Here is a 13,533-nt window from a genome sequence, read left to right on the forward strand (position 1 = left end):
AAAGTCCAGATCTGTCTTATGTTTGTGTGAATGTCTCTTTCAGAAAATGTTACTAAAACTGACTGATAATAATGTACTCTCTATAATGAGGGCTCTTCCACATTATATATGGCATAATTACTAGCACTTACAAGGTTATTGGAAGGTTTAAAGGGGATCTTTCACCACCTCGCCCATGTAGTGATGAACATTTGTTTTTAGCCTTAGGTTGCTTAGATATCAGTCCCAGTATCTGACCATTGTAATCCTCTCCTCTGTCAAAGAGAGGAGATGCTGAAGCAGAAGAGCGACATGTTATGACAATCTTCTCAGACAATATGTCCAATCAGCGGATTCCCATGGTTACAGACACAAAGTTTTTTTTTATTCTTCACGGTTGTACTTAAAAGATGGTGATGGTGCTAGTTCTGGTCATATGTTATTTATAGCTGGACCATTTAGCAACATACTTTTTAATAACTATAAATCCCATCCTTACCATGTGGCTTATGACCTGAACTCCCAACAACATAGTGATAAAAAAAACATATGATACAAATGTATTACGGTCAACTGAACGCACTTTAACATAACTGGAATGGAGAAGACAAGAAATGGTTATCTTAGGTAGAGATCAATAGACAACTTGAAAGTACTAAAACAATTTTCTACTTCATACCTGTGTGTACATTTCTTTGAATGGATTCTTCACAGAAAAGAAATCTAAGTCTATATCTAAGACGTAAGCGTCCCCTTTTTCCAAGATTTCTATAACTTTTCTAGCAAGCTTGGCATTCAGATCACTATTTGTTTCCATGCTGGCGCAAGGTGAAGAGCCTTTTCGCAGATTCTCTTCTACTCCCTCACACACAGGAAAGGCAACACCCTGTGAAGACGCACATTGAGAAGCAGAGGCAGGACCACCTGCTACTTCATTTTCCGCGAGCTTCAGCTTTTTAGCAGTCGATTCACCTTTGTCTGTATCTTCACAGCCTGGTTCTTTCACCAAGATGACATCCAAATGAAGAGGCTTGGGGTTTTCAAGCTGTTCCTCGGGAACATAAAGACCATCACTTAGAAAGTAATCATCTGTGCTTGTGACCCTGAATTAATGAGATTGAAAATATTTTTGCAGTTTGGAATTCTACTCTTTACATCTCATGAATAGAGGTCAATGTACAACAGTAAGGATTAAGTTCACACCAATAACATGAGAAGAATAATCTGGCAACAATAATGCAAGTCATCCTCAAGATTTTGAGGGACTTTGCAGGTTTTTATTTTATACTAGAACTGTTGTTTTTTCTTTATCCTACTTTTAGACAAATATGATTTCAGAATACTTTCTAACCTGGTAGATCATAAGCTTTTTTAGCCGGTGTTATAACTTTAACTTAATCTGTTAATAATGAAAGAACATTTTTTTTTTTTAAATACAGTTCATTACTTAACCTGTACAAGTTGCTAGTTACAGCATGCATCTTCTTATATGTATTTCTAAGAACTCATTTAGGTTCTAAGTAAGCTCAATCTTCAAGTATTGTAAAATAATCTTAAATTACTTATGAGTGGACCATTAACTGCAGTACAGGCAGTGCCCTGGAAACATACAATATAGGCTCCATAGGTTTGTACTTAAGTTGAATTTGTATGCAAGTCGAAAGTGTATATTTTAAAATTGTATATCCAGACAAAAAATGTTTTGCCCCAGTGACAATTGGAGTTTTTTTTTCTGTATTTGGACCAAGGATTATCAATAAAGCTTCATTACAGACACATTACAGCTGTTCATTACAGTCTTCGACTATAGTAGAGCTTCCAGAGAGCTTTACCAAAGGTCTCAGTGGGCAAAGGGGTTCGTCTTTAACTAGGGGGTCATCTGTAAGTCGGGTATCCTTAATTAGGGGACTGCCTGTATATAGTACTAAAAAGAGCTCTGGAGTGCCAAAAAGATGTGTAAAGTTGAAAAGCAGCTTTCAATACCAACCAAAACTAAAAATCAGCGCTAGACAGAAGCTGTATCTTGTACATGAACGCATGCATTTTGCTCAACCTGCCGGTGTCCATAGAAAGGGAGTACCAGGGTCCACAAAGACAGGAAGGAAAAGGACCTTCCCTATTTTCTGTGGGGCCACAAGTTAGCCGCAGCTTGTGCGACTAACTCCCAACCAAAGCACTTGTATGCGTTAGACCTTATTAAAACATCAATAATGGAATGTTTTTATAAGTACGGTATTTAGTCTATAGCAATAACATCAACGATGTGCATCCAAATTAGGGGACCGAGTAGAGCATGTTAATAGTGAGTGTCAAAGGTCTTAACCCCTTAGTGATGCGGCCTGAAAATACTCTAGTCCGGAGCATTTTTAGAGAGTTTTCATGCATGGCAGTTTAAGGGCCATAACTTTTGTTTTTTTGCATGCTACCTTAAAAAAAATTTTGTGACTTATTTCTGGGACACCGAGCTAGTTAAAATGTAAAGATTAGTTTTTTCCTTTTTTAGTTTTATTTGAGGTTAAATGTGAGAAATTTATAGTATTTTTTTTTTAATTTTCAAATACAGGCGGTCCCCTACTTAAGAACACTCGACTTACATACGACCCCTAGTTACAAATGGACCTCTGGATATTGGTAATTTATTGTACTCTAGTCCTAGGCTACAATGATCAGCTGTAACAGTTATCACAGGCGTCTGTAATAAAGATTTATTGTTAATATTGATTCTTATGACAACCCAACATTTTTAAAATCCAATTGTCACAGAGACCAAAAAAGTTCTGCCTGGGATTAAAATGATAAAATATACAGTTCCAACTTACATACAAATTCAACTTAAGAACAAACCTACAGACCCTATCTTGTACGTAACCCGGGGACTGCCTGTAAACTCAAAATGAACATTATTAATGAATTATCTATTTCTGTAGTTCTGATATATAGTATGTATATCTGGTTACTGCAGATTCATTACAATGAGCCAGTGGCCCATTGTAATGAATCATAAGCAAAAATGCCATATACTACAATACAGTTGTATTGCAGTATATGGTAGGAACGATCTGACCATCAAGGTTTAATGTACCCAAGGGGGTCTCGAAATGTCAGCAATGAAAACGTTGGCTAATTTCGCAAAAAAATTACACATCACGCAGCTCCGTAGACAGAAGTATGAAAAAGTTATTAGCGTCAGAAGATGGCAATTTTTTTTTCTTTTTTGTACACATTCATTTAATTTTTGAAAATGTTTTAAAACACAATAAAACCTGTATATATTTGGTATCACCGTGATCGTACCAAACCAAAGAATAAAGTAGAGTTGTTATTTGGAGCGTTGAGTGAAAGTCGTAAAAACTGTGCCCACAAGAACATGACGCACAAACCTTTTTTTTAATATTTTTCCACATTTGGAATTTTTTTCCAGCTTCCCAGTACACGGGAAAGTAAAATTTGTTATGCACAAAATAAGCCCTCACACAGCTCTGGACATGTAAAAATGAAAAAGTTATGGATTTTTGAAGGTGGAGAGCCAGAAATGAGCGGAAAAGCCCTGTGTCTGCAAGGTGTTAAACTAGTATTCCCCTGTAATTGGGGCATCCATGAGAGCCTCCTGTGACTGCTGATGGTGGTCAGAACTATACTGGGTCTAAGTCTAAGGAGAAGGCGGCAGTGCCGGCTCGCCTCCTTTATGCATCACTTTGTGATGCAGTGAGTGGAGAAGGAAGAAGCGGTAATAAACCCTAGCACAGGAGCAGTGGAAAACTGCTGTGTTGTCTAAAGTCAGAAGGTGGTCTGAGATGATTTAACAAACATTGGATTACTGTTGGACAAAATATGCTAATCCAACAGCTTCTCTCCTGAATCCTCGATCAGAAACCCTCCCTCTCTGTTCACTATGCATGCATTTTCTGCCAAAGCACAAACAGCTTCCAGCAAGCCCCTTTAAACAAGAACACAAAGTTGAAGAAAGAAGAAAAACAGGTGCATCAACAGGAGAGTCTACAACCCCTAGTGCACAGAAATTCCCATTAGAATAAGATGAGCCAGAAATTTTCTAAAATACTTAATTTCTGCCTGTAGGCTTATTAAATGCCCCCCACCACAATGCTATTTATACATGTGGGGTAATTTAAGAACTGATCATGCTTTTAACAGTAACCCAATGTTATTGCACAAACTCATTGATAAAGAAATTCATGGATTTACCACTCCCATACTGTGTATACAGACAGAGGGGAATTTATCATGTGCTGGTGTATCATGCATATGCGGTTCACCCCCTACCGATACATCAAGAGACTCTTGCCCAAATGGGCACAGGCTATAGCTAGGCACACATCTTTCAGATCCCTCCATGCTTAATTGGCATGGTAGTGACGTAAGGGGGAAAATAAACACATTTCCTAGTAGTTCAAAAGAAATTTCTTTTATTTCAGGGCTTGTATGTCTGAAAACATATTGATAAAACTAAGATTTATCCAACTATCGTCTACCTGGAAGCTAATGGATCGGGAGAACATGGTCAGTCATCACAGCATGCAGTCAGAGTTGAAACTGCCTGCCTGACTTGAATCAAACCTTGATTAATACCTTATTGTAGTGGTAGACTTGTCCTTTCCGACCAGAAACAAATGTTTGCCTTCTTTGATCTGCTGGGCCCATGAGGGATGGAGCCATACAACTTGTGAAAAGTGTCCAGCATATACTACAGGCATGATCCAGTTTTCAATGCTCAACTCACTGCAGAAAAATGAATAGCGAATTAGGAGGCATGATTTAATTGTGTAGCTGCACATGTACTACTGTATTCTTACACAGTAACTGCCATTATCTATTTCTACATGTACTGTATTAAAATAATACTTTAACCATTTCTTGGCAGCAGGTTATAGAGCAACAAGAGCCGAGGAGAATTGACTTTTTTATTAGGAACTGTGGTAGACCTTTAATCGCCTTCTAATGTTAAAAGAAAATGGCACAAATTACTTTTGTCTTTAAAAAGTATAAATAAACAATAGTGCAGATAATATAGTAATCTAGTCATTTTATTAGATAAAATGTGTGTGCTTTATCTCATGGCTTTAATTTTTTACAGCAGTTTCTGTAAATCAGGTATCTGTCTGGTACTCAGACCAACAGCTGACAGAGGAGAAATTTGATAGATACCCATGACTTAAATCTTAACACACAGTCCCTGGTAGGGTTGCACGATGCATGGAAACCTCAGTAATTGTTCAATACTTTCAAATTCGGAATGACTCAATGCCGGTGTAATCAATTATATGTTGTCAATCACCTGTGTCTTATAAGATAACATAATTAGCATCTAGACGCTAAATGCTTGCTGTAGCCCCCTATGTGTTCTCTGTGCCATGAATAAATAAAAAGTTTAAAAAGATGTAGACGCTGCAACTCCATGTGCTGGGAATATTTTCTACCCAGGAGATCTTGAGAAGAAGATATGACATAATTAGGAAATATGTTCCAAACATCCCACCTTGATCCAGGTGTAGTCATGCCCCTCTACGATGAAAAGGGAACGGATTAGGTGGTTATTCAAAAAATATCAACACTGACTACACCTCAGTTTCAAGGAGATGAAACCAAAATCTGCAGAGCTGTCTAGCATTTCATTGGTCCTCCTCTTTGCCAGACATCTGCTTTTCTTTATTTTATCCCTTTTTATTTTTACTATTATGCATGTCTGTTTATTTAATCATCTTTGTAACCTATAAGCATTGTGCCTTTTGCATATAAAATTCATTTAATAAGTTTGCTCCTTGTCGCTATAAACATCCCATGCTTTTGGAGAGGTGAATTACCACTAAGCTGTGTTACCCTGTGAGTGTCTGTGTGCTAGCAGTTAGCCTTAAGCAATGTGTGTCCAGGTGAACTTTACAGCACCTAGAAGAGTGCATGTCTGGGTGTATGTATGCAGCCCTGTTATAGGCATCTCGTAAGCCATAATTTTGCCATCTTTTGGCACTAATAACTTTTTAATGAGGGGTCATTTATTGCGAGATGAGATGATGTTTTCATTGCAACTATTTTGAAGACTGTACAACCTTTTGATCATTTTAAATAAAATTTTTGTAATGCTGCAAAATGGCAAAAAAGTAGTGTTTTGGACACTTGGGTGCCATTTTCCCTTAGCGGGTTTATTATATTTTGATAAGCTGGACGTTTTGCGACACAGCGATACCTAACATGTTTATGATTTCTACTTTTTATTTTTCTATCAGTTCCGGGGAAGGGAGGGGGGTCATTTGAACTTTCAGGTTTTTATAGGTTTAATAGTTTTTTACTCTTTTTTTAGACCGTCAAGGGCACTTTAACCCTTTGGTGCCTGATCGCTTTTACCAGATACTGCAATACTGCAGTATATGGCAGCTTTGCTAGTGATCTCTAAGCATTTGCTATACATTTTTCATTTTTACTGTGTAAAAAGCTGTATGAGTGGTTATTTCTGTGAAGGGGTGCACGCCAGAAGACCTGGCCTCACCAGAGTCACCACAAATAAACCCAATTGGGAGGTTTTGGGGTGAGTTGGAGTTCTCAGAGATGCATAGAATTTGTTGGCACTCCACTCCGTCAAGACTGTTGGAAGACCATTTCAGGTGACTACCTCTTGAAGCTCATCAAGAGAATGCCAAGAATGTGCAAAGCAGTAATCAAAGCAAAAGGTGGCTACTTTGAAGAACCTAGAACGTAAGACATATGTCAATGTTGTTTCACACATTTTTGTTAAGTATATAATTCCACATGTGTTAATTCATAGTTTTGATGCCTTCAGTGTGAATCTACAAGTTTTATAGTTTTTACAATGTTAAATGTAGTTTCCGACTGTCTGAATCTTGCAGGAGGTTAAAAGCATGAATTTTTATGAAAGGCGTACATAATATACTAGCAGACGGATACAGGAGGCGCTTGGCTGAAAAGGCCTGAGTGCTTTTGGCTCATTAGCATATTTATATAAAAGTTGTTTTTGCGGCAAAATGGACCTTCAAGAAGATAAGAAGAAAAACGCTTCCAGTTAACCCCTACAATAACGAGCATTACATTGGTGACCGTCTACTACCTATAAATCTGGTGGTAGATGTCCTTTAAAAGAGAATTAATGGACCAATGGGTCACAAAGGAAAGCACTGCAAGTGGTTCATGGGAAATTAGTAATACCGTATATACTCGAGTATAAGCCGACCCGAGTATAAGCCGAGACCCCTAATTTTACCACAAAAAAATGGGAAAATCTATTGACTCGAGTATAAGCCGAGGGTGTAGTATACAGCCAGCTAGCCCCTTGTAGTATACAACCAGCCAGCCCCTGTAGTATACAGCCTGTCCCAAGTAGTATACAATCAGCCTGCCCCCATGAAGTATACAGCCTGCCCCCAAAAAGTATACAGCCTGCCCCCAAAAAGTATACAGCCTGCCCCCAAAAAGTATACAGCCTGCCCCCAAAAAGTATACAGCCTGCCCCCAAAAAGAATACAGCCTGCCCCCAAAAAGTATACAGCCTGCCCCCAAAAAGTATACAGCCTGCCCTCAAAAAGTATACAGCCTACCCTCAAAAAGTATACAGCCTACCCTCAAAAAGTATACAGCCTACCCTCAAAAAGTATACAGCCTGCCCTCAAAAAGTATACAGCCTGCCCTCAAAAAGTATACAGCCTGCCCTCAAAAAGTATACAGCCTGCCCTCAGTATGCCTAGCGAATAATAACAAAATAAACTTAATACTCACCCTCCGACGATACTCACCTTTGATGCTTAGTGGCGGCTCTCGGTCCTCGGCGCGGGCTCCTGGCGGCTTCTCTCCTCTATCTTCACGTGCCGGCAGTCGCGTCCCTACGACTTGCCGGCGGGCGCACAGTGCGATGCGACACCGCAACGTCATATTGTGCGCCCACGGGCAAGTCGCATAGACGCGATTGCCGGCACGTGAAGATAGAAGAGAGAAGCCACCGCAGAGGATCGGGAGCTGCTGCCGAGGACCGGGAGCCGCCGCCGAGGACCGGGAGCCGGAGGGTGCGTATTAATTTTTTTTTTTATTATTATTGACTCGTGTATAAGCCGAGATGAGGTTTTTCAGCACATTTTTTGTGCTGAAAAACTCGGCTTATACACGAGTATATACGGTAGTGACTGAAAAACTGTTTAAACCTAGATTTTCTGGTGCCAGACGTATTTCACCCATGCTGTCATCGTTTAACACAGCAAAATAGAACTTGGTTCCACTGAAATCATTTTTATTTGTTTTACTATTAGATTTAATCTCTCAGGGTTTCATACTATGTTGAGAAAATTGTTGACGTACCGTGTTAGCCAGGAAAAATCAAAAATCTGATGTAAATACTTTTGTGTAAAAACTACAAAAGTGCTTAAGGAATGATACCTTTATTGGCTAACCAGAAAAATTATATTTGGTGCAAGCTTTCAGGGCACACAGGCCCCTTCTTCAGGCATGGATACAAATGAAGCACTGAGAGAAAAACACAATATTTGAGGGATGTTACAACAAGATAATTAGTACATATGGTGAGACTCAATTAAGATAAGCTGGGGCAATAAAACTAGAGGTTATGTTACACAGAGAAGGGTGATGGGCAGGGGGTGGGGGGCTAGGATGGCAGGGGTCTGGAGTTAGTCTCTTGTGGGGATTGAAGTGAGTCCATGTAATGAGCCATAAATCCAGGTGCAATGTTGAGGCCTTGTGTCAGTGACTGGAAGGTCATCATCAGTTTGAACTCCCAGGTTTTCCTTTCTCTGCTGTCCTTAAAGTCACCTTTCAGTATTAGGACCTTTAAATCCTTCTCGCTGTGGCCTGGTCCAGAAAAGTGTTTTCCCACAGGTGTGTCAATCCCCTCACTTATGGTGTGTCTGTGAGAATTCATCCTCCTCTGAAGTTTTTGTTGGGTCTCCCCAATGTATATATTATTTGTGTGACACCTCATGCACAGTATCATGTACACAACATTGGAGGATCTACAGGAGAATGTGCCTGGGATTTTATACTCCTGTTGTGTGTTGGGGATGTGGACTGTGCTTGATGATAGAACATGCACACACGTCTTGCATCTTTTGTTCTGGCAAGGAAAAGTGCCCGTCTGTGTTGGTGGTGAGAGGGCACTTCTTACCAGGAGATTCCTCATGTTTGGTGGCTGTTTGTAAGCAAGGAGGGGTAGGTCCGGGAATATGTCCTTTAGCCTGTTGTCCTTATGAAGAATGGCTTGGAGATCTTCTGCAATTTTCTTTAAAATCTTCATTTGTGGGTTGTACATGACCACCAGGGGCACTCTGCACTTGTCCTCTTTCTGTTGGTATTCTAGCAGGCTGCTCCTTGGAATCCTTCTAGCTCTGTGGATCTGTCTATCTATAACTAGGGGGTGATACCCCTGTTGTAAGAATGTTCTTCTTAGTGATAGAAGGTGTTGTTCTCTATCCTCACTCTCTGAGCAGATGCGGATGTATCTCAGAGCTTGGCTGTAGACAATAGATTTCTTGATATGTTTTGGATGGAAACTGTTCCACTTTAGGTACGCTGGACGACCTGTAGGTTTTTGATAAATTGTAGTTTGTATGCTGTTGTCCCTAATGTATATGGTTGTATCCAGGAAATGTACCTTAGATTTTGAGTAGTCCAGGGAGAGTTTTATGGTAGGATGAAATTTGTTATAACTTCTGTGGAAAGACAACAGTTCATCCTCAGATCCTGACCAGATAACAAGCAGGTCATCAATATAGCGGAAGTATGCTAGAGGTTGAGTGGCGCAGGTTGTAAGAAACTCCTCCTCTAGTTTTGCCATGAACAGGTTGGCATACTGTGGTGACATTCTGCTTCCCATGGCACTTCCCATACACTGCAAGTAAATGTCCTCACCAAAGGAGAAATAATTGTGATGCAGTACAAACCTGATGAGCTGTAGGGCAGGTTCTGTGGCCATGTTGTTCTTCTGTAGAAAGTATTTACAAGCAGCTATACCATCTTCATGTGGGATGTTGGAATAGAGGGATGCAACATCCATAGTTGCCAATATTGTGCCATCTGGTAGAGGACCCAGGTTGGAAAGTTTACGGAGGATGTCGGTGGTGTCTTGGACATAGCTAGGCGTCTCCTTCACTAAAGGTTTTAAAATGTTCTCCACCCAGCCAGAGATACCTTCAGTTAGGGTTCCAACACCAGAAATGATTGGTCTCCCTGGATTTCCATCTTTATGTATTTTTGGGAGCATGTAGAATGTACCTATTCTGGGAGTGTTTGGTATTAAATCCAGTAGAGAGTCAGCTATTGGGTCAAAGCCATTAATGATCTCAGTAAGTTCTCTTGTATATTGTACAGTCGGATCTTCCCTCAATGGTGTGTAGTATCTTTCATCAGAAAGTTGTCTGTTAGCTTCCTGAATGTAATCTGAAGTGTTGATAATTACTACAGCTCCACCTTTATCTGCTGGTTTGATGACAATATCTTTGTTGGATTTTAATGACCGCATGGCTTTCCTTTCTTGTATGCTTAGGTTGTCCGTGATGTTGTGATTTCTGTCTAACAATTCCGATTTCACTTTTTTTCTGAAACAGTCTATGTAGTAATCCAAGGTTTGATTAAATCCGGGTTGAGGGGTCCAATTAGACTTTTTCCTCTTTCTTGATGTTTCATGTCCCGGGTCAGTCTGTAATGCGGTCTCACTTTTGTCAAAAAAGAATTCTTTCAGTCGTAATCTGCGAAAAAATTCTTCTACATCACTGCAGAATTGTACCTTGTCAAGTGGTTTTGTGGGACAAAATGTCAGTCCTTTAGATAAAACATTTATCTCCACTTTGCTAGGTTTATACTGAGAGAGGTTTACAACAGGGGATGATGCATCCAAGTTGTGATGTTGACTTTTCTTACCTTGTTCTTTGAGACCTGCTCTCATCCTTAACCTGTTAAGTTTTTTTAGTTTGTTGGTAATAAGTTGATCTTGTAAATTATTGAAAAAGTTCTCCAATGTGTTTATAGCCAGGCTCGACCCTGTTCCTTGTAATGTGTCCATCATACAATTAATACCATTTTGTAGATTTCTTCTCTTGTTGTAGAAAAATCCAATAAGGTGATTCCGTAGTCGTTCAGATGATCTGTAGCAAAGATTCTGTGAAAAGTGAGTGTTGTAAGTATATTGAGTTGGATTTTTGATCATCAAGCCTTTGGGGATAAGATTCTCCTTTTTGCATCTGGATAAAAAGAAGATGTCGCTGTTCAGTTGTGCCAGTTTCTTCAGTTGGTTCTTAAGGTCCATTTGTGTTCGGTAGATTGGGGTATCCTCCATTGTCATAGTATGTTGAGAAAATTGTTGACGTACCGTGTTAGCCAGGAAAAATCAAAAATCTGATGTAAATACTTTTGTGTAAAAACTACAAAAGTGCTTAAGGAATGATACCTTTATTGGCTAACCAGAAAAATTATATTTGGTGCAAGCTTTCAGGGCACACAGGCCCCTTCTTCAGGCATGGATACAAATGAAGCACTGAGAGAAAAACACAATATTTGAGGGATGTTACAACAAGATAATTAGTACATATGGTGAGACTCAATTAAGATAAGCTGGGGCAATAAAACTAGAGGTTATGTTACACAGAGAAGGGTGATGGGCAGGGGGTGGGGGGCTAGGATGGCAGGGGTCTGGAGTTAGTCTCTTGTGGGGATTGAAGTGAGTCCATGTAATGAGCCATAAATCCAGGTGCAATGTTGAGGCCTTGTGTCAGTGACTGGAAGGTCATCATCAGTTTGAACTCCCAGGTTTTCCTTTCTCTGCTGTCCTTAAAGTCACCTTTCAGTATTAGGACCTTTAAATCCTTCTCGCTGTGGCCTGGTCCAGAAAAGTGTTTTCCCACAGGTGTGTCAATCCCCTCACTTATGGTGTGTCTGTGAGAATTCATCCTCCTCTGAAGTTTTTGTTGGGTCTCCCCAATGTATATATTATTTGTGTGACACCTCATGCACAGTATCATGTACACAACATTGGAGGATCTACAGGAGAATGTGCCTGGGATTTTATACTCCTGTTGTGTGTTGGGGATGTGGACTGTGCTTGATGATAGAACATGCACACACGTCTTGCATCTTTTGTTCTGGCAAGGAAAAGTGCCCGTCTGTGTTGGTGGTGAGAGGGCACTTCTTACCAGGAGATTCCTCATGTTTGGTGGCTGTTTGTAAGCAAGGAGGGGTAGGTCCGGGAATATGTCCTTTAGCCTGTTGTCCTTATGAAGAATGGCTTGGAGATCTTCTGCAATTTTCTTTAAAATCTTCATTTGTGGGTTGTACATGACCACCAGGGGCACTCTGCACTTGTCCTCTTTCTGTTGGTATTCTAGCAGGCTGCTCCTTGGAATCCTTCTAGCTCTGTGGATCTGTCTATCTATAACTAGGGGGTGATACCCCTGTTGTAAGAATGTTCTTCTTAGTGATAGAAGGTGTTGTTCTCTATCCTCACTCTCTGAGCAGATGCGGATGTATCTCAGAGCTTGGCTGTAGACAATAGATTTCTTGATATGTTTTGGATGGAAACTGTTCCACTTTAGGTACGCTGGACGACCTGTAGGTTTTTGATAAATTGTAGTTTGTATGCTGTTGTCCCTAATGTATATGGTTGTATCCAGGAAATGTACCTTAGATTTTGAGTAGTCCAGGGAGAGTTTTATGGTAGGATGAAATTTGTTATAACTTCTGTGGAAAGACAACAGTTCATCCTCAGATCCTGACCAGATAACAAGCAGGTCATCAATATAGCGGAAGTATGCTAGAGGTTGAGTGGCGCAGGTTGTAAGAAACTCCTCCTCTAGTTTTGCCATGAACAGGTTGGCATACTGTGGTGACATTCTGCTTCCCATGGCACTTCCCATACACTGCAAGTAAATGTCCTCACCAAAGGAGAAATAATTGTGATGCAGTACAAACCTGATGAGCTGTAGGGCAGGTTCTGTGGCCATGTTGTTCTTCTGTAGAAAGTATTTACAAGCAGCTATACCATCTTCATGTGGGATGTTGGAATAGAGGGATGCAACATCCATAGTTGCCAATATTGTGCCATCTGGTAGAGGACCCAGGTTGGAAAGTTTACGGAGGATGTCGGTGGTGTCTTGGACATAGCTAGGCGTCTCCTTCACTAAAGGTTTTAAAATGTTCTCCACCCAGCCAGAGATACCTTCAGTTAGGGTTCCAACACCAGAAATGATTGGTCTCCCTGGATTTCCATCTTTATGTATTTTTGGGAGCATGTAGAATGTACCTATTCTGGGAGTGTTTGGTATTAAATCCAGTAGAGAGTCAGCTATTGGGTCAAAGCCATTAATGATCTCAGTAAGTTCTCTTGTATATTGTACAGTCGGATCTTCCCTCAATGGTGTGTAGTATCTTTCATCAGAAAGTTGTCTGTTAGCTTCCTGAATGTAATCTGAAGTGTTGATAATTACCACAGCTCCACCTTTATCTGCTGGTTTGATGACAATATCTTTGTTGGATTTTAATGACCGCATGGCTTTCCTTTCTTGTATGCTTAGGTTGTCCGTGATGTTGTGATTTCTG

At 40.1% G+C, this 13,533-nt stretch overlaps 1 protein-coding gene across 1 annotated transcript in view; it reads right to left on the reverse strand.

The window, feature by feature from the left end:
• Positions 1-13,533, reverse strand: part of C5H5orf22 (chromosome 5 C5orf22 homolog) — a 63,220-nt gene that overhangs the window by 9,070 nt on the left and 40,617 nt on the right. Inside the window, exons 3-4 of the mRNA XM_072152740.1 lie at positions 4,567-4,716; positions 659-1,082 (exon numbers count right to left, since the gene is read on the reverse strand). Coding sequence (XP_072008841.1) covers positions 659-1,082; positions 4,567-4,716 — 574 coding nt within the window. The remainder of the gene's footprint in view (positions 1-658; positions 1,083-4,566; positions 4,717-13,533) is intronic.

The sequence above is a fragment of the Engystomops pustulosus genome, chromosome 5 (assembly GCF_040894005.1).
Source record: "Engystomops pustulosus chromosome 5, aEngPut4.maternal, whole genome shotgun sequence".
NCBI classification, from domain to species: domain Eukaryota; kingdom Metazoa; phylum Chordata; class Amphibia; order Anura; family Leptodactylidae; genus Engystomops; species Engystomops pustulosus.